Source organism: Trichosurus vulpecula, chromosome 3 (assembly GCF_011100635.1).
Source record: "Trichosurus vulpecula isolate mTriVul1 chromosome 3, mTriVul1.pri, whole genome shotgun sequence".
NCBI classification, from domain to species: Eukaryota; Metazoa; Chordata; class Mammalia; order Diprotodontia; family Phalangeridae; genus Trichosurus; species Trichosurus vulpecula.
The window spans coordinates 110,077,748-110,098,749 of record NC_050575.1 but is presented as its reverse complement, the minus strand read 5'-3'; the positions used below and the strand labels follow the sequence as shown (position 1 = coordinate 110,098,749).

Sequence of the window (21,002 nt, the reverse complement as noted above, 5' to 3'; positions counted from 1 at the left end):
GATCATGTTAGTTTCTGGTCAAAAATCTTCATGGCTCCCCAATACCAGACTGGTATTAAGAGCCCTCCAGTCTATTTCCATCTTAGATTTCCACCATCATCATCTCTCACAAACTCCCTTTTTACACATCCTAGAGTTGGAACCAGCATGAGATCACCAAGCTTATCGGAGATGCCTCTCTCCTTCCTACTGGCCTGGGGCTGCTAACATCTAGGGTCCATGGCCATCACATCCCACTCTTACGCTGCTTTCTCACTGAGGGGAAAAAACAACACTACCCCTATTAAAAAAAAAAGGAGCAGGGCAGAAAACCAGCCCCTATAACACTGTCTTGACCAGAGAACTTGGCCATACAAGATGGCCAAGATCAACACAGATGGTTCTCACTAGTATTGTCTATCATCATTGTCCATCCTGAAAGGCATGGGCTGCCTTACACCCTCTTGGTCTCCCTCACACTGAACGCACGCAAAAAAGCTCTATTTATCAGTAACTATGGTAATAGCTGATATGTCACTGGTCAAACAATGCAAATACACCTTGCCATCTAGAAAACTGCTCAAATCAACTAAGGGAGCATCACCTCAGTCAAGATCTGCAGGGGCATCTGAACATCATTTTAATTAGTGCCTTGGGGCCATTTTAATATCTCTATACTTGGTATTTCCCTATGCACCACAGCTATTAAATTTTTGCTGTTTCTCTCAGATTCCTGCAATTCAAAAGCACCTTTTATCTGGGTGAAAATCTCCTTTCCCAGTCTGATGCAAAGTGAAATGTACTGTGTACAAAGTAATAGCAATACTGTGGGATGATCAGCTGTGAATGACTTGCTATTCTCAGCAACACAATGATCCAAGACAGCTCTGAAGGACTTAACGATGAAAAATGCTGTCCATCCCCAAAGAACTGATGGTGTCTGAATGCAGATTGAAGCATACTTTGAACTTTCTTTATTTTTCTTGAGGGTTTTTTTGGTCTGTTTTCTTTCACAATATGACTATGATGGAAGTGTTTTGCAAGCATAACCTATGTCAAGTTGCTTGCCTTCTCGATGAGGGGGCAGAAGGAGGGAGGAAGGAAGAAAATTTGGAACTCAACAGTTTTAGAAATGAATGTTAAAAACTGTTTTTACACCTAACTGGGGAAAAATACAATACTAAATAAATTTTTTTAAAAAGAAAAGAAAATCTCCTTTCCCTTGACACCTCCAGCTTATTTAACAGATGAGTAAATGGAGGCAAACAGGGTTAAGCTACTTGCCCAGGGTCACAAAGCTAATAAGTGTCTAAGGCCAGATTTGAACTCAAGAAGATGAGTCTTCCTGATTCCAGGCCTAGAGCTCTATGCACTGTGCCACCTACCTACCCATTTCCATCTTTTGCTCACCTAACAATAATCAAAGCAACATTACTACTGTTATTGGAAAGAGCATGACAAACTACTGTCAGATGGCTCCACTCACAATACAGTGACTGCCTTGTAGCAGCCTTCCTGGCCACCACTCTAAGCTATGTATGTGTTATATCCCCCACTAGATCTTATTAAGCTCTCTCAGGGCAGGGCGTTTCCCTTTTTTATTTGATGGGGTGGTACACCAAAAAAGCACTGACTCTAGAGTTGGAGGACTCGGATTCAATTACCATCTCGGATGTTTGGTCAGCCAGTCAATAAACATCCATTAAGTCCCTACTGTGTACCAGGCACTGTGATAAACACCAGGGATACAAAAAGAAATATAAAAGATGGTTCTGGCTCTCAAGGAGTTCACACTCCCCCCCATTAGGGGGAGACAACATGCAAACAGCTACATATAAACAAGTCACATACATGATAAACTGGAAGTAATCAACAGAGGAAGGCACCAGAATTAAATTAAGACAGATTGGTATACTTCTTGTGAAGTGGGATCTTAGCTGGGAAATGAAAGAAACCAGGAAGCAGAAATGAGAAAGGAGAGCATTCCAGGTATGGGGACAATCACTAAAAAGACCCAATTGGGATATGGAGAGTCTTGCTCAAGGAACAGCAAAGAGGCCAGTATCTCAAGATCATGGGAAGTAAGGTATAATTAGACTGGGAGACAGAATGTTATAAGGGGCTCTGAATGCCAGAGGGTTTTGTATAGCTAGAGGCAGCTAAATGAAGCAGTGGACAGACAAGGTAACAGACCTGGAGTCAAGAAGACCCCAGTTCAAATTTGACTTCACGTGTTGTGTGACTTGGGGAAGGTCACTTAACCTGTCTGCCTCAGTTTCCTCAATTATAAAATGGGAATTAATAATAGCACCTACTTCCAGAGTTGTTTTTGCTTAGCACAGTGCCTGGCACACAGTAGGAGCTTTATAAATGTAAGTTATTATTATTTTATTTGGTCCTGAAGGTTATAACGAGTCATTAGAATTTACTAAGTAGCCTGCCATGATTACATCTGCACTTTAGGAAGATCACTTTGACAGCTGAGTGGAGGAGTACGGACTGAAATGGAGCCAAACAACCAGAAGGATATTGCAATAGTCCAGGCAGGAGATGATAAAGGTCTGCACAAAGGCAGCGACAGTGTCAAAGGAGAGAAAGGGACACAAAGAGATGTTACGAAGGTGGAAAAGATAGGATTTGGCAACAGATCGGATATGAGAACTGAGAGGGAGAAGCTGAGGAAGCTTCCTGGTTGTGGGTCTAAGTGACCGGGAGACGGTGGTACCCTAGCTAGAAACAGGAAAGGAGAGAGGATTTGTAGAGAAAGATAATGAGTTCAGTTTTAGACATGTTGAGTGTAAGATGTCTACAGGGCACCAAGTTGTCCAATAAGCCACTGGAGAGGTGAGTCGGGAGGTCAGCAGAGAGGTTAAGGCTCCTAAGAGATGTGAAATGGTAACTTAATCTACAGTAGCTGGTGAGATCACCAAAGTAAATAAATAGTATAGAGAGAGAAGCGGGCCCAGGTCAGAGCCCTGTGGGACACCGTCTCTCCTTAGTTAGTGGGCATGGATAAGATGAAGATGCAGCAAAAGAGACTGGGGTCAGATGTGTAGCAGAAGAACCAGGAGGTGTCCCCCAAAAAAAAACCCGAGAGAAGAGGGTATCAAGAAGAGAGTGATCGACAGTGTCAAAGACTCCTACTTATTACACGTGTCACCATGGGCGAGTCATTTACCTTCCCTGGGCCTGCTTCCTCATCTGCAAAAAAAGACGAGAGGGTTGGACCCGATGGCCTCTAGGTCCTTCTCTCCTGGGGCCCAAGACTGGAGTCTGGCCCTGGAATTCTCCCCGCTAGATTGTAAGCTCCTTGAGGGCAGGGACTGGTTTGTTTTGTTCTGTTTTGCCTCTTTGTGTATCCCCGGCACTTAAAGGTTTAATACGCGGATGAATGATGGAATGAATGAATGGCGTGAAGGCTTGTTGATGGAATGAATGAACTCACATTTTTATCCAATCGCCTCCTGGATACTATCTGAGCCCCCTACCTTTCCTATTCCTGCTGGGCAAGTCACTTCACCTCTCTGGGCCTCAGTTTCCTCAAGTGGGGATAACACTAACACTCCCGATTTCCCTGCTTCCTACAGGGCCGCAGCGAGGAAAGCCTTTAGGTAACCTTAAATCGCCATTGAAATATAAGTCCTGCAGGAGCACCGGGCTACTTTCCCAGATACTGCCCGAGGCCCCAAACACGTTTGCCACATCACGCTTCCTCCAATCCCGCACCCCAAGGTCAATGGCAGTGCGCCCCGCTTCACCCCTCCCCACCCCCACTCCCGCGCGCACCCCTGGTAGGAGGGCGTCCCGCTGGAGATGGGCCGCTCAGGGACCCGTAAAGTCCCTGAGAATCTCTCCCTCCCCTCCCTCCCCCGCGAAGCCCGAACGTGCAGATGACCCTGTTCCGCAGGGGAGGGAGAACACGCCTTTCCAGCTCACGAGCAGGACGCATTCGGTTTCCACTGTCTCCCTCTGGGGAGACTAGGACCTCGCGGGCCCCCTCCCCAAGACCAACCCTGGGCCATGCCCAACGTCTCACCCGGGACCGCCATTTCTTCGAGCTCCAGCCCAATTCCTGGCGCGCCCTCAGACTTCCGCCCAACAAAGTGGTTCCAACTAAACGGCGGAGGTGGAGAGGCTATGCAAGAGTATCTTCTCCCGGGAATGGGCTCCAATGACAGGTTGTTTATTCCTAATCAAAATTTCTTATCCATCTTCTTAAAGCTCTGGTGTGAATCTTTCGAGAAGGGTCCTGAAATGCGTACAGAGTCTGTGCGTCGAGGCCCGTCCACCCCCAGAACCGGAGCCTTCATGGAACAGTCCGCGTAGCAACCGTTAAGCTCCCGGTGGTTCAGGAAAACGGCTAGAAGAGGCAGGGACCCGAACCAGAAACGGGGCTTCTGCTGATTGGCCAATGGCCTTGTCATTCATTCGCCTTCCCATAGGTCATTTTTAAAGGGACAGTAGGCCTTGGGGGGCAAGAAATGGGTAGAGGAAGGAGGAATCTTCGAAATTTTGGCATCCCCATTTGGGATAGCAGCTGTGTAATTCTAATCGTTTTCATTACTTGACTCCCCTCAACTCTCTTGCTTCTCAGTTTTGCAAACCTTAATACTGTACAAAAATGGAAATCATTCATTCCATTATATAAGCGTTTCCCTTAGGACCCCCCGCGCTGGGAGCTAGTCCGTACAAGGACTGTTCTTTACGCTTTACAGAAGAGAAGACTGAGTCTTAAAAGTCACCCCGCTAATGAAATGTAAGAGGCCCCCTCCTAGCGAGTGCTGCTGCCTGGTTGAAAGGCCTGGGCACTTCCCATTGCACTACACCGCTCAATGAGAGTGAAAGGTCCTGTGCGGAAGGAGGGGGGGTGGGGTGGGGAGGGGGTTCCTATGACCTATGGAAGACGATGGGATAAATGACCTTTTGAGTATTCGTGCATTTGGTGCTTCGCGGGACAGTTGGGTGAAAATCTTACGTGCAGAATGGGTGCATTCTTTCGTCACCTAGAAGGCTTCTAAGCGGCTTCTTGGTTCCAGTTCACTTTGGCGCTTGGAACTGTGTCGGAGGGGACCAGTCTTTTTAACGTGTTTACAAACCAGTCCCAATTGCAGGGAGAGAAAAGGTGCTTTTTAAAGCTTTGCTCATGGAATACTCTTTTTCAGATAATGCGTCCCATTATCAGGAAATACAGAAATTTTACTTCTTTATCCTGGGATTAAGCTAACTCTTAACTAAGTTCTTAACTAACTTAACTAAGTTCTTAACGAAGTTCCTCTCACACTTGTTGGCCGTGTGACTGAGCAAATCATTTAACCTCCTTGAGCCTCAGTTTCCCCATTTTAGCTCTAAAATGGAGACAGTTTCCCAGGGTTACCTCAAAGCTCAAATAAGACCATGTATATAAAGTGTTTTACAAAACTTGAAGTGCTACATAAATGTCAGTTTTATACATATTTACCTACGTTGTTGTTGTCCGGTGGTTTCAGTTGTGTTGACTCTTCGTGACCCCGTGGGCCATACTGTCTAGGGCATTTTCTTGGCAAAGATGTTGGAGTGGTTTGCCATTTCCTTCTCCAGTGGGTTAAGGCAAACAGAGGTTCAATGACTTGTCAGGCTCGTGCCCCTAGTAAAAATGTCTGAGACTGGATTTGAATTCAGGTCTTTCTGACTCCATGTCCAGCGCTCTGTATACTGAGCCACCTGAGGTTTTAGGGTGCTGGGACCCTGAGAATGCCAAAGCAGGGTCACCTGGAATGAATTCACTCACTCAAGCCTTCTCTTAGTCAAGTGGCAAAAAGTTTATTGTTTTTAGCAAAGTCAAACATGGTTCCTTAAGGGAAGCTTCAAGAGACTGAGGATGATGCTGGAGCTTATATGGAAAAAGGGCAGGGGAAAGGAATGCCAGGGGTGCTAATTAGGTAACCTGAGGATCCAGGTGTCTTTGGGAGATATGGTTGGGAAAGTGTTGGGATTATACCAGACATTAGGGGAGAAAAGACAAGTTTTGGTTTTTGGGTTTTTGGGTTTTTTTTCCTTTGTTTAGCTGCCAGAAACCTTGGGGATCTTGCAGGAGGAAGAGTCCTTGGGTCAGCCAGGGACAAAAATCCTTGAGCCAGGCACCCCTCTGTCTGTTCTGATGAGAGAATGTGTTCTACAACAAAATTTTCTCACAGGGAAGGGGCCTACAGAGAAATTGGGAGGTTTCCAGAGACGTGATCTTAGGTCTGGGGCCTGAGCACCCCATCATAACTGCCTCCTAGTTATCTACATACAAATGTGCTTTTATATATAATATTCAAATTTTCTTTTCACTCTATTTGAAGGTTTTTCTCCTGGTCACTTGCAGAACCTCCTGTTTTTGAATTGAACTGTTAAATTTAACCACACTATGTCTCAGAATTTGTATTCTTGGTTTTGTTGTTGTCATCATGGTTTGTTTGGGTTGGGTTTTTTTTCCCTTCTGAAAGTGATCTGTGAATTCTCTGAACCGGTATTTCATTTTCTGTGTTCAGGAGTTCTGGGTAGTTTTCTTGTATTATTTCTTGCATTATGGTGTTCAAGTCTTTTAACTTACCATGTTCTTTTGGGAGACCTATAATCCTCAGGTTGTCTCAAGTTGTCCTGTCTTCTAGATGGGCATTGCTTGTTTAGAGAGAGAGCATAGTTTATTTTAATGCTTTTTTCTTCTCTTCTTCTGGATTGTCCTTCACTTCTATGTACTTGCACTCCCAAATGATTGTTCTCTCTTTTATTTCTTTGGCGAGTCTTACCATTCCAGATTCAAATTCTTCTATTCTAACAATTATTTTTGCTGTGCAGTCCATAAATTCTGCTCCTGTAATTCTCATTTCTCTTTTAAACCAGTCAGGGACAGCATTTTGTGGTATCATGTTCTCCTTAAATTCCACTTTTTAAGTTGGATCTTTTACTTCATTTTGCAATATTTATTCATAGATGTCTGGAGCGATTTATTCCATCTGGAGCAGAGTTCCTGGTAAACTGCACGAGTGCATAACCACCCAGTGAGTGAAATGTTCTGGCACACCCTAACGTGTTGCAGCACAGATGAAACTTTGTCTTAAAAACATTGCTGATTATGAGTCACTATTTACATGCTTGTTTTTGCTTTCCTCTCTTGAAGCTCTGTGTATTTTAATTGGTTTATCAACTGCCACTGGATTGGTTCAGTTCGGTCGTGTGATCTTGGCTGGCCTGCAGACTGTTAGGAATGAAATAGGTAGCCTTTTTGTCTTCAGATAGTGAAGTGATGGACTGTAGCAATTGCTTCACTAGAGTCAGCTTATTTCAGAGACCTGAAGTTACACAAGATAGACTGAAAGACCACTAATATCACCTTCAGGAAGGGAAAAAACATTGTACTATTCAATAATAAATAAAATCAAAACTACAGAGTTTTTTCACTTTTAGTAGAAATGTTCATATTAGGTATATTACAAAACCAAACAAAACTTTTAAAGGGCTGCATAAGTCATCAGGTTGTATACAATTTTTCTGTTCAGAAAAATAGCTGGTCCATGCATTTGTAAAAAAAAAAAATGAGAAGGAACATTCATCTGGAGGCTTATGCTTCTTTACTTGTGCTTTTAATATTTTCCCTGTTGATTTATCTGCCTATGTTTAAAGTCTCTGAGTTTTCTTCATGAGATCTTTTGTAATTTCAGTCTCCCTCCCTCTCCTTGTTTTCCCCTATTAATTGCTTTCCAATTCCCTCCCCTTTGATGGTGGTTTCCCTGGGGGCTGGATCTCAAAGCTTCACAGCCTCCTCCCATGCCAGGCAATTCCCTATTCACTAGCCAGGGTCTCTGTCCCAGGTGACTTTTGAGAGAAAAGGACATAGGAAGAAAAATAAAATAAAAGGACTACAGAGAAAGGGAGAGGAAAGGAAAGACAGAGAGAATTGCTTTTGTCATTGTGCTATAAGATCTGTGGCAGGAAGAATAAAATAGAAAAGACAATTAAGTGCCTACTGTGTGCCAGTGTTTCACAGATAACACACAGAAGGCACTGGAAATTTTGGACTCCAGCCTCTCACAGGTTTCACTCTTGATCTGATCAAACAGAAGGACAGCTTTAGAGGGGTTAATAATCTTACTTTATTCTAGTCTAGTCTTAGAAGGTTGCTGATAATGGGAGAACCAGCTCCTACAGCATTCCCTAATCACCCTTCTTGCAGGGGCCATCGAGAAGGGGGGCAACTACCCCTAAGTATTGATGAGGTCAATTGAGACAGGCACAGCTTGTGCACCAACCTAAATCCCCTCAAGCCTCAATGGGGGCTGGTTGAGGCAGGTACTTGCATTCCTCTATGCATTACCCAAGTCCTAAATAGGTTCCCCCGTCATTGACCAGTGCCCACTTGCTGTATAGGACAACAGACAAAGAAGGCATCTTGCCAACATTAAACTCACAAGTTAACTTTAGCAATATCGTCATTCTGCGCAAGCATAGTAAATATCGATTACGTCACCCCTTATGTCATGGTGCAACCTCAGTAGTGTGAGAAACAACTTTTTCAGGCTCAAGAAGGGTGAAGATAATAGACACACCCTCCAGAAACAAAAATAAGCCTTAAAAACCTATGCCTGACCAAAAAATCTCTCCCTTGTCTCCCCATTGGCTAGATAATACAGGATGTACAACTTTCCAATATGCCTACTACGTAGTTCCTTTTGACATGTTCCCCCTCCCCTACGTGTATTGTATGACCATTAAAATGAAGCTTTAGCCCTCCCAGAGGAGAATTTAATATTCATAAACTTATTACGCATGAGCATTCCAAGCAAGACTTAACTTTTACTCTACTTACCTAACTTCTAACCTCATTCTACTGATTGTTATTCTGAATTTATAGAAACAAATTTCTCCATTTTATCTCTCAATTTTCCTCTTCTTCTAGAAGATAATCTAGTACTAATCTATGTTGATAGTGTCTTCTACAATCAATTTATTTTCCTGCATTTGCTGTAAGTCAATTTCTGGTATGTATGGATCCCCTAGATTTCATAAGTCATATATTACATAATTTCTATGAAAATAAAAGTTTTAATCATTCCTCACAGTAGGAGTGTGTGTCACTATCATTCTAGGAATTACCATCTAGGATCCTTGGGGCTATTCCGGGAGTTATTATCTAACACCTGGAAACTAGACATTGCTGTGGCCATGCATCCTGAGAAACTGAAGTCTAAAAAGGATAACAAAATCCTCCTTACATACAGCCAGGCACTATGCTAATCACTTCACAAATATTATCTCATTTGGTAATATTTGATTTTAATACTTAAAACTCTAGGCCTTTATTACAGTGTTTTTAATTTACAGATGTTCAGTGGATGTTCAGTAATGCAGGCAATGAGGACCAAGGGCAGGTTCTTTTGATTGTTTTCCTGTCTCAGATCAGGAGATTAGATATTGTCCAGCAAAGCATCAGCTGTTTTGGCTTGTGGCTCGGCAGTTTCTAGAAAAGAGTTGAAGAAGAGCATTTGAGGCTTGAGGAGAGTGAATCTAGAATAGAAGTCGTTTATTACAAGCAAAACTTACAGATATCAGAGACCCCAAAAAACCAGAGAGGATTGCTTGAAACATCAAAATCGTGTACTTCATTTTCCTAACTCAGACTAACTGATCATTTCTTACCCCTGGTATTGTGCCCTGAATTACCTTCTGTTTAGTATAGGATACCTTATGGAGACTAACACTAGACAGGAACTCTGTTAAGAGTTAAACGCTTACCTCATTTTACATTGCATTTGCCAAATAATTATGTAAGTCCTGAAAGTGAGGGAGAGAAGAGTTAAGAGAAAGATTTTGCTTATTAAATTACTCGTATCTGTGACTTGGTTACAAAATTATTTTAGGAGCACGGCAGGAACTTAGGGAAAGAGTAAGAATCTGCTTGTGGGGTATGTAAAAAAAGCAAATAGTTAAAATCATAGCTCTAGACTTAGCTTAAAAAGACTGTAGAGATCAGGTCCATCCCTCTTATCTTTCAGATGAGGATCCTGAAGCCTGGAGAAATTGTGACTTGCCCAAAGTCACTCAAGTAATGACAGCATTTATATATCCCTTTAGGGCTTGCTAAGTACTTTCCAATTACTATCTCATTTTATCCTCACAACAACCCTGGAAGGTAGGAACTATTATTATCTGTATTCTATAGATGAGGAAATGGAGGCAGAAGTTAAGTGACTTGCCCAGGGTTAGACAGCTAGTCAGCTCCCAAGGGCAGTTTTGAACTCAGGTCCTCCAGGAGACTCCAGATCCAGAACCCTACTGTGCCACCTAAGATGTAAACCCAGGTCTGCTACCTGTTTTGTTTCATTCTATTGCCTCTTTTCTCTGAGCTGATGTGAACAGGATTCATTATTTGGTCAGGTGAATAACTCAGACTTGAAAATCGTTGATTTTTCACAAAGAGCTCAACAAACAATTCTACCCTCCCAAAGGAAGTAAATTGTTCTCTTTTAATACTATGTTAATTCCTACTATGTTAATTCCTAGGTTCAACACTCTTGAAGAGATGGTGTCTCCTTATGGTTCTGACAGTGAGACTGGAAGTGTGGATTTGCAGCTCAGCAACTTGAAAGATCCAAGTATCCCTGATCTCATAGGTAAAGGAGAAAAAGAGCCTTTAAGTCAGGCTGAGAAGTCTGCCAAGTGACTAACTGGGCATAAGCACTCTACTGCAAATCTGGTCCCTCTCCTTTGGGAACTTGCAACCAAGTTAGGAAGATGAGAATGACAGGACAATGAAATCTAGAGTTCCTTGAACTTATGGATTATAAAATTTAGAGCCGGAAGGGAATTTAGAGATCATTTAGTCTAATCTCTTTGTTTTCCAGATGAGGAAACCAAGACCCAGAAAAGTTGTGACTAGCTCAATGTCACATAGATAATAAGTGGCAGAAAACAGGATTAGAACTCAGGACTTTTGACTTCAATCCACTGCTCTCGTGGCCCTGTTTCTAGATATAAAAAAGTAACAATATAATACAATATATTTAGTATCCTTGATGACCCCTCTACATACTGGGAAGGGGCTGAGTCTAGCAAATGAAAGTTGGTGGTGATGAATATAGTTTTCTGTGCTTGGATTTTAAAAAGTCAGCTGCAGAAACACGAGCTAGATAGGACATGGCTTAGCAGCAATTTGTGTGAAGAAGATTTTCATTAAATTCCAAAAACGCTGATTCACTGACTTACCACTTTCTAGATTTCTTTCACTGGGGATAAGGTGGAATAAAACATAGTAGACTGTACACAGTCTAGTACCTACAATCAAAATGATTCAGTAATGTGCTGTAGTGACAAAAAAAATCTAATGCCATCGACAGGGCTTAGATCCCTGTCTGATCTCTTTGGTGTAGATGCTTCCTGAACAGCTTCAGGTTGCAACCCATCCATGCCTCCTTTTTTGCATATGTGTCTTGTCTATGTCTTTAGTTCAGCTCTTCCATTGAGCAATCCCATGCACAGGAGGCCTTTCTCCAGGTGTTTTAATATTTTGTAGATATCACTTCAGGGCAAGGGCTCTTATCCTTTATCTCATCTTACTATATGACCCACCTGCCTCCTTTGCTGGCCTTCTTGGATATTTTATCTAAATTCATGTGTGCAAGTCAACATTGGTAATATGCATTGACCTATTAATACCTGCCACATCTCTATTACCCTATATTAGTGACCAGAAGTTTTAATTCTTACAGAATCGTGGTTTACTCTAATTCTTGGCTCTAAAGCGTCCCTGAGACAAATTGGTATTAAAAAATGAGCTCAGATGCTACATTAGGCTGCATCAGTAGAAGTTTAGTGTCCAGAAAAAAAAGGGTTTACATTTGTTTATAGCGTATCACTAATAACAAACTAGTCAGACCTCATCTGTAATATTTTGTTGAGTTCTAAGCACAATGTTTTAGGAGTGACGTTGTCAAACTGAAGCAAATCCCAAAGAGGGGGAGCTGTATGTTAAGGGAACTCAAAACCATGCCATATGAGGATATGTTAAAGTAACTAGGAATATTTAGTCTGTATTAAAAAAAAAAGATTTACGGGGGACATGATCACTGTCTTGAGTCATATGAAAGGCAGTTGAAGAATAAATATTAATGGGTGAAAAGAAATAGGAAAGCAGGTTTCAGTTCAACATAAGGCAGAATTTCCTAAGAACACTATAGTCCCCTCCCGTATTTTTAGCTGCTACCTTCATGTCCTACCATCATCTCAAACCCAACATGTTCAGAACTGAGCTCATTTTCTTTCTTTTTTTATCTGTTAATTCTCTTTCTTTTTTTATTTTGTTCATTTGGTTTTCATCTTTTTTTTCTTTAATATATTTAGTTTTCAGCATTGATTTTCACAAGAGTTTGAATTACAAATTTTCTCCCCATTTCTACCCTCCCCCCACTCCAAGATGGCATATATTCTGGTTGCACTGTTCCCCAGTCAGCCCTCCCTTCTGTCACCCCACTCCCCTCCCATCCCCTTTCCTTTCTTGTAGGGCAAGATAAATTTCTATGCCCCATTGCCTGTGTATCTTACTTTCTAGTTGCATGCAAAAACTTTTTTTTTTGTTTTTGAACATCTGTTTTTAAAGCTTTGAGTTCCAAATTCTCTCCCCTCTTCCCTTCCCACCCACCCTCCCTAAGAAGTCAAGCAATTCAATATAGGCCACATGCGTATCATTATGTATAATCCTTCCACAATACTCATGTTGTGAAAGACTATATTTTGCTCCTTCCTAACCTATCCACCTTTATCCAATTTTCTCCCTTGACCCTGTCCCTTTTCAAAAGTGTTTGCTTTTGATTACCTCCACCCCCATCTGCCCTCCCTTCTATCATCCCCCTCTTTTTTAATCTTCTTCCTCTTTTTTTCCTGTGGGGTAAGATACCCAATTGAGTATGTATGGTATTCCCTCCTCAGGTCAAATCTGATGAGAGCAAGATTCACTCATTCCCCCCTCACCTGACTTCTCTTCCCTTCCTACAGAACTGCTTTTTCTTGCCACTTTTTTATGTGAGATAATTTACCCCATTCTATCTCTCCCTATCTCCCTCTCTCAATATATTCCTCTCTCATCCCTTAATTTGAGTTTATTTCTTTTATGTATCTTCCCTTCATCTTCAACTGACCCTGTGCCCTCTCTCTCTCTCTCTCTCTCTCTCTCTCTCTCTCTCTCTCTATATATATATATATATATATATATATATACACATACATATATACATACACAATCACATATACATATGTACGTAAACATATATATATATATATATATCCATATTCCCTTCAGCTACCCTAATACTGAGGTCTCATGAATCATACACATGATCTCTCCATGTAGGAATGTAAACAAAACAGTTCACCTTTAGTAAGTCCCTTGCAGTTTCTTTTGCTTGTTCTTTTTCTTGATTACCTTTTCATGCTTCTCTTGATTCTTGTGTTTGAAAGTCAAATTTTCTATTCAGCTCTGGTCTTTTCACTGAGAAAGCTTGAAAGTCCTCTATTTTATTGAAAGTTCCATATTTTGCCTTGGAGCATGATACTCAGTTTTTCTGGGTAGGTGATTCTTGGTTTTAATCCTAGCTCCATTGACCTCCGGAATATCATATTCCAAGCCCTTCGATCTCTTAATGTAGAAGCTGCTAGATCTTGGGTTATTCTGGTTGTGTTTCCACAATATTCAAATTGTTTCTTTCTGGCTGCTTACAATATTTTCTCCTTGATCTGGGAGCTCTGTAATTTGGCAACACTATTCCTAGGAGATTTCTTTTTGGGATCTATTTGAGGAGGCAATTGGTGGATTCTTTCAATTTCTATTTTGCCCTGTGGCTCTAGAATATCAGGGCAGTTCTCCTTGATAATTTCTTGAAAGATGATGTCTAGGCTCTTTTTTTGATCATGGCTTTCAGGTAGTCCAATAATTTTTAAATTATCTCTCCTGGATCTATGAGCTCATTTTCTTACCACCAAAATCTCTATTTCCACTGATGGTATCACCCTTCTTATAGTCACCCAAACTCAAAACTTTGGAGTCATCCTTTTATTTTCTTTCTTCCTCATACTCTACATCCAATTAATAGCCAATGCTTATTGATTCTACCTCTATAATATGTTTTCAGTCTGTTTCCTCATTTCTATTTCTCCTGTTACTCCTCAAATTCAGGCCTCTATAAGCTCTAGTAACCTGCTTACTGCTATTTCTGCCTCTAGTCTCTTCCTTCTTCAACTCATCTTTCACACAACTACCCCTGTATTCTTAATTCATTACTCTGATTAAATCAGAAAATTTCAGTGGTCACTGAAGTATATGCTTCTGTATCTGGTGTCCAGAGCTGTTTACAATTGGACTCTAGTCTATTCTTCCAGCACTCTTCACTCCACTTCCCTTCCTATTCTATCCCTTATGTTTAAGCTAACTGTAGTTGTAGTCAGCTTAGTTTTCTGTTATCATTTTTCTCCTTACCTCTTTACTGTTACTTACTCTGTACTACCTTCTTAGCTTCCTTTACCCCATCCTTCCTCCATAACTGTCAAAATCCTTTCCTTGCCTCAAGACTCCCCCCAGGGACCATTTTTATCCACGAAGCCTCCTTTTGAATCTCCAAGCTAGAAGTGATCTCTTTCTTCAAATTTTGTACTTTGGATATCTGTTTGTACGTATTTTATTTGTCTTTGTATTAGAGTTATTTGTTTATGAGAGGCAGCTGGCATAGTGGAAGAAAGCCAGCCTCAAATCCAGGAAGACCTGGCTTCAAGTCCTGCCTTTGACATATACTGGCCATCCAGGGAACCCTGGGCAAGTCACTTAACTGCTCAGTCATCTAGACTCCAAGACTAAATTTCAGACAAGTGCTGGCCTGCACTGACAGGAAATTCTTTACCTGAGAGTTCCTTAAACCTATGAAATCACAGGTCCAGTCCCTATCTCTAGCTCTTCATATGGAACGTGTCTTATTTCATCATCATGTGACATCCCCTTTGGTGATACCCCACATACTTTCAAAATGGGGATCAAGGTATTTTGTGAGTTCACTGCTAAAGTAGAAGCAGCTGGGTAGCATAGTGGATAAAGCGCTGGGCCCAGAGTCAGGAAGCCTGAGTTCAAATCCCACCTCAGATCCTTACTAGCTGTATGATCTAGGACAAGTTACTTAACCTCTATTTATCCCAGTTTCCACAACTATAAAATGAAGATAACAATAACACCTTCCTCCCAGCGTATTGTGAGATCAAATAAGATAATATTTGTAAAGCACTTAGCACAGTGCTTGGTATATAGTAGGCACTTAATAAATGTATGTTCCCTTCCCAGTTGCCATTACCCCCTAAAATCATAGCTCATCAGTCCCTATCAAAGTACACTTATTTTCAGTAGCCAAGCAATTGACACAGCTCAAAACAAAGTCATTTATTGACATGGCGCAGCATGAACAGTAACAACAAAACATTCCCCCATAAACCTGGGGTGCACATTCCCACACATACACAGTGTCAGCAGGAAGAATAGGCATGCACACAGAGAATACCTGTAGAGAGTTCATCATGTACAGAATGTGCATGGCCAGGGCAAAGCTTATCCCTTCTATGCTGCAGGGACCTGCTGTCTCTTTTCTTCTCTTAGTACCATGATATTCCTGTTAGGCATGGAATCTTTCCTGGGTATGTCAGTCAGCTAGACTCCCTGGGGGTCTGTTCCTCTCCATAGCTCAGCTTAACTCCATCTGCACTCTCTAGGCCTTTGTACACTGGTCCACTACTATTAGGCGAATTGTTCTGCTTCCAGACACCATTGGAATTGGGGTAGAAAGGACACTGAAGTATCTTCCTTCCCTATCAGGACTGTAGGAGGGACTCAAGGGAAAAGGCAAAGAGCACTTTGTTCTCAAGACTTGGGTTCTTCTTCCATAGCTGACCCTCTTCCTGAGTGTCAGAAGTGACTCCCTCCCAATTGAGAGAGGTCTTCTTATTTCTTGACTTAAAATATATTGCCTTTTTTTTTAAGGACTTCTTAGAGCCAACTCTCATATTAAGGGATTTGTTCTGTGAAGTTTGGATTCAGTCAAAGGGCCTTGCTTGAGGACCTAGAGGGCCACATGTGGCCCCAAGGCCACAGGTTCCCAACCCCTGAATAGAGAATGGTTAGAAGGCTAGCCTTGGTCAAGAAGACACTGGGGTCTTAGGCAAGTAACTTGACCCTCCCCGTGCTTTAGGCAATTCTCTAAGGTGAAAAATTATAGACAGATGCTGATCAGCATTAGTGGAGGGAGTTTCTACCTTGGAAGTTTTCTGTGTGCATTGAAATCATTAGGAAACCACCCCCTTTTTCTCCCCCAAAAGGAAATGCTACCATTTTAATTTTTCTGACTACCAAGTAATGGTCCAAACCTATGATTTCACTAGGATAGGGAATTCTAGTGAGAAAGCTTCCCCTACCAATACAGATCCACAACTATTGTGTAACTTATACTCTTAAAAGTAGCCTGTGGGCACCAAGGTTCAGTGATTGGTCCAGAATCATATAGTCTGGATGTATCTAATGTGGGACTTGAACCCAGGTCTTTTGTCTCTCACCATATATTTAGCCTATGTAATTACAGAAATAGAAAATTAGCATGGATAAAAAGAACCTTAAACAGCATCTGATTCAACCCCTTCATTATGCAGATATGGAAACAGGTTAAATTATTTGCCTAAACATTCGACATTCTATAAATATTTATTAAGCAAGTATAATGCATTGCACTGAAATGATGGGAGAGATACTGAGATAAATAAAACTTTGTTCCTGCACTCAAGGAATTTATAATCTAGTAGTAATAACAAGATATGTACAGAAATAAATATAGCATAAATCAAAATATTAGTATATAAGGGAAGTCCCTACAAAATATGAAATCAGATGGAGATCCCACAAATATGGAATACTTTTCACATGAACCTTAAATAAGGACCGTGCTGATCTATCCCATTTCTAATTTTAGTCTATACATATATTAATGGACTAGTGCATGAGTGCCATTGCCTCACAGAGGGCACTTAATACATATTCGTTGCAAATATTCTTTATACTATACCCTACTCTTTCACCATAACATAGGAAGTTTTAACTTTCACCTTTCTTTTTTTTTTATTAGACTCGGACATTTCTGATACCCCTGGAACTTCTCGAAAAGTTGTTACAGAAAATGTTACACATTCAGAGCCTCAAGGGGTTATAATAGAAACGCTGAAAAATTCCATCCAGAACTACCTCAGCGGTGATCGGAAGGTATGAGCAGACTTCTCCTCATGTCTGATTGGTACTTTTACACTTTCATATGTCTTCTTTCATGGAGACTTAATTTTCCAGGATCCAGTCCATGCTTATAAGCACTCACCACCTTTAGCTTAAATTCCTTCTTAATTATATTTGTTCTTCACTTTTTCGTCTGAAGGTGATTGGCAGAGAACACAAACAGAAGTGAAATAGTTCTGCTTTCCCTGCTTTTCTCCTCCATAGCATTTCCCATTAGCCTACCCTTATTCTGGGTGTAGCCTTTCTGATACTTATTCTACAGGCTGACTGGAAGGGCTCCATTATGTTTATTGTTCTTTGTGTGTTCATCCTCATGCCTTTTGTATAAGGCCCTTGGAGAAATATGAGTGTTTTCAAGGGTTTCTTGTGAACCACATTTCCTTTCCTTGTTTCTTCCTTCTATGTTTCTTCCTAATTGGGATCATTTATAATTGTGTCATCAGAATTTGGTTTTGGAAACTTCCTTCTTGAGCCATTTTCATTTTAAGAGTGTCTATTTGTACCTACTTTTTCTCTGAATTTTAAAAAATTTGCTTTCCTGATATCTAGGTACCACATCAAACTAGTCCTAATACTCCCCATGCTTGGCTGTTACAAATTCTAACATATTAGAGTTAATAATGGTGATTTTATCCCTAGGTTCACATTGTTTCCAGTTTAACATTCAAATCTTTCTTGCTGGGCAGATTGAATTTGGTCAGTAGTAGCATTTCCCCTCATTATACTCTCTATCTTCTGAGATATCTGAAGATTACATATTTATTTATGCTTTGGCTTGTAAAATCATAAATTTTGGCACAAAAGCCTTAGGACAAAACAAAATACATATACAATACTAATTAATATAACAATATTCAGTCAAATGAAAATTGAAACATTTGGAAAAAAGTTTCTTCACAAAAGTTTTATTTGCAGATAGGGCAAGAGTTTATGACCAAACAAAAGATAGAGAAGATCACGGGGGATAAAACTGATCATTTTGATTGCATGAAATTAAAAAGTTTTTGTATAAACAAACCAATGCAGACAAAATTAAAAGGAAACTGGGGGTGTGGGGAAGAGGGGATTACTACAAATTTCGTTGATAAAGGCTTCATTTCTCAAAATATAGGTAACTGAGCCACAGTTATAAAAATAAGAGCCATTCCCCAGTTGATAAATGGTCAGAGCATATGAACAGGTAATTTTCAGGAGAAATCAAAGCTATCAATAGTCACATTAAAAAGTGCTCTAAATCACTGTTGATTAGAGAAATGCAAATTAGAAGAACTCTGAGATACTACCTTATACCTATTAGATTGGCTAACATTATGGAAAAAGAAAATGACAAATGCTGGAAGGCATGTGGAAAAATAGCAACACGAATATACTGTTGGTGGAGTCATGAATTGGTCCAACCATTTTGGAGAACAACTTGGAGCTATGCCCAAAGGGATATGAATGTATATATATATATATGTATGTCCTTGGTGGAGTCATGAATTGGTCCAGCCATTTTGGAGAACAACTTGGAGCTATGCCCAAAGGGATATGAATGTGTATATATATATATATATATATATATATATATATATATGTATGTATGTCCTTTGACCCAATAAAACCACTTCTTGGTCTATATCCCAAAGACATCGAAGAAAAAAGAAAAGGACCTATGTATACAAAAGTATTTGTAGAAGCTTTTTTATGGTAGCAAAGAAATGGAAATTGAGATGCCCATCAATTGGGGAATGGTTGAACAAATTGTGGTATATGACTATGATGGAATACCCTCATGCTTTAAGAAATGATGAGAAGGATGGATTCAAAAGACCTTGGAAGACTTAATGTGAACTGATGCAAAGTTAAGTTAGCAGAACCAGAACATTGTACACAGTTACAGGAATATTATAAAGATGATCAACTGTGAAAGACTTAATTACTGTGATTGATGCAGTGATCCAAGACAATTCCAAAGGATTTAAGATAAAAAATGTATCTACCTTCAGAAAGCAAACTGATGAACTTTCAGTGCATACTGAAGCATACTTTTTATCACTTTATTCATCTTGCTTCCTATTTTTTATATTTTGCAACTTGGTTGATATGGAAATGTTTTGCTTGACTTCATATGGGCAGCATATTGCTTGACTTCTAAATGGATGGGAGCAGGGCTGGATGGAGGAAATTTGGAACTCAAAATTTTTTTAAAAAGTTAAAAAAACATCAAATTTTTAAAAATGCTATATGCATATAAGGTATTAAGGGCAGCCTGATATAGTGGAAAGGATAGTGTGTTATGTTCAAGGTTTCTGCTCCTAGTTTTGTCTAGCAAGTTAGACTTGGTTATCTCTGGGATCCTTTCCAGCTCTAATATTCTATGATTAAAAAAAAATCCTTAAATACAATAAACATTTATTAAGCACCTATTACATATTCTTTTTTTCTCCATGAATTCAGGGTGATCCTGAAAAGCTGACATTCTTGCGATCTTTGTCCACTCTCAGCCGAACTTTACCCTGTGATGAAACCACTGAATCATTCATTCACGAGCACATCTCACAAATCTTGGATGCTATAGCTGTGAGTATTTCAGCCTTATTAAATTTTCATAATTATCTAGGATTCATTTTTTCACCAACAAAATTTTCATTAACTCACCAGTATTTACTAATGCTTTCATCTTTCTTCCCCTACCTACAAATGAATTTTTAATGGCATGATAATTGTATATGGGCATCAGAAACTGCCTCAGGCAAAACCAAGAAGTAAGCCAAGTTTGTCTTTACTACCCTCTTTGTCTGCATTCCAATAGCAGACCAACTTCTTTACTCTCATTTCTAGAATGGGAATGGGAATATTTGTAAATTCTGTCAGAATATTAGCTGATAACTAAAATGTTAGCTGTGACCTCTGCATAATATAGGTTACAAGCCTTTTGTAATAGTCAAGGTCTGAGCTAGCCTTGTGTTGATAATGGGGTACAGTGATCTTATAAAAGTAAATTTTGAAAGCTGTCTTTACATATAATTGGAAAAAAATTAAAAAACCATTAAGTGGAAAAAAAAGAAATTATACACATACACATATACACACACACACAAATAATCTCACATCCATGTCTGTCACTCAACTAGGCAATGTGTAGCAACATGCTTGATCATTCATCGACTGAGGTTATGATTGGTCGTTGCATTGATTAGAGTTCTTAATTCTTTTAAAGTTGTATTTTTCTTTACAATGTAGTCTCTGTATAAATTATTCACCTAGTGCTGCTCATTTCACACTGCATAAGTTTATAAAAGTCTTATCAGGTACACAAGATGGAGAAGTCAATGACTATAGCAATCTACTCTTTGATAAAACCAAAAGGCCAGCTTCTGGGCTAAGAATTCACTATTTCACAAAAACTGCTGGGAAAATTGGAAAATGGTAGGGCAGAAACTGGGCATAGACCAATATCTTATACCATATACCAAAATAAAGTCAAAATGGGTTCAAGATTTAGGAATAAAGGCTGATACTATAAGTAATTTGGGAGAGCAAGGAATAGTTTACCTATTAGATTTATGGAAAAGAAAAGAATTCATGACCCAACAAGAGATAGAGAGCATTACAAAATGCAAAATGGATAATTTTGATTATGTAAAATTGAAATGTTTTTGTACAAAAAAAGCCAATGCAACAAAAATTAGGAGGGAAGCAGAAAATTGGGAGAAAATCTTTA

At 40.0% G+C, this 21,002-nt stretch overlaps 2 protein-coding genes across 4 annotated transcripts in view; one reads left to right on the top strand and one right to left on the bottom strand.

Annotated features, from left to right (window-relative positions):
* RPN2 (ribophorin II) overlaps positions 1 to 4,366 on the bottom strand; it is a 48,523-nt gene extending 44,157 nt beyond the window's left edge. The window contains exon 1 of one of the 3 annotated variants that reach the window (XM_036749037.1): positions 4,016 to 4,366. In XM_036749037.1, the coding sequence (XP_036604932.1) occupies positions 4,016 to 4,028 (13 nt within the window). In that variant the 5' untranslated portion in view covers positions 4,029 to 4,366. The remainder of the gene's footprint in view (positions 1 to 4,015) is intronic. The other 2 variants (XM_036749036.1, XM_036749035.1) reach the window with 2 other exon arrangements.
* Positions 4,367 to 4,875: 509 nt separating this feature from the next.
* Positions 4,876 to 21,002, top strand: part of MROH8 (maestro heat like repeat family member 8) — a 72,717-nt gene continuing 56,590 nt past the window's right edge. The window contains exons 1-5 of the mRNA XM_036749778.1: positions 4,876 to 4,941; positions 6,023 to 6,201; positions 10,501 to 10,610; positions 17,136 to 17,269; positions 19,736 to 19,858. Coding sequence (XP_036605673.1) covers positions 4,876 to 4,941; positions 6,023 to 6,201; positions 10,501 to 10,610; positions 17,136 to 17,269; positions 19,736 to 19,858 — 612 coding nt within the window. The remainder of the gene's footprint in view (positions 4,942 to 6,022; positions 6,202 to 10,500; positions 10,611 to 17,135; positions 17,270 to 19,735; positions 19,859 to 21,002) is intronic.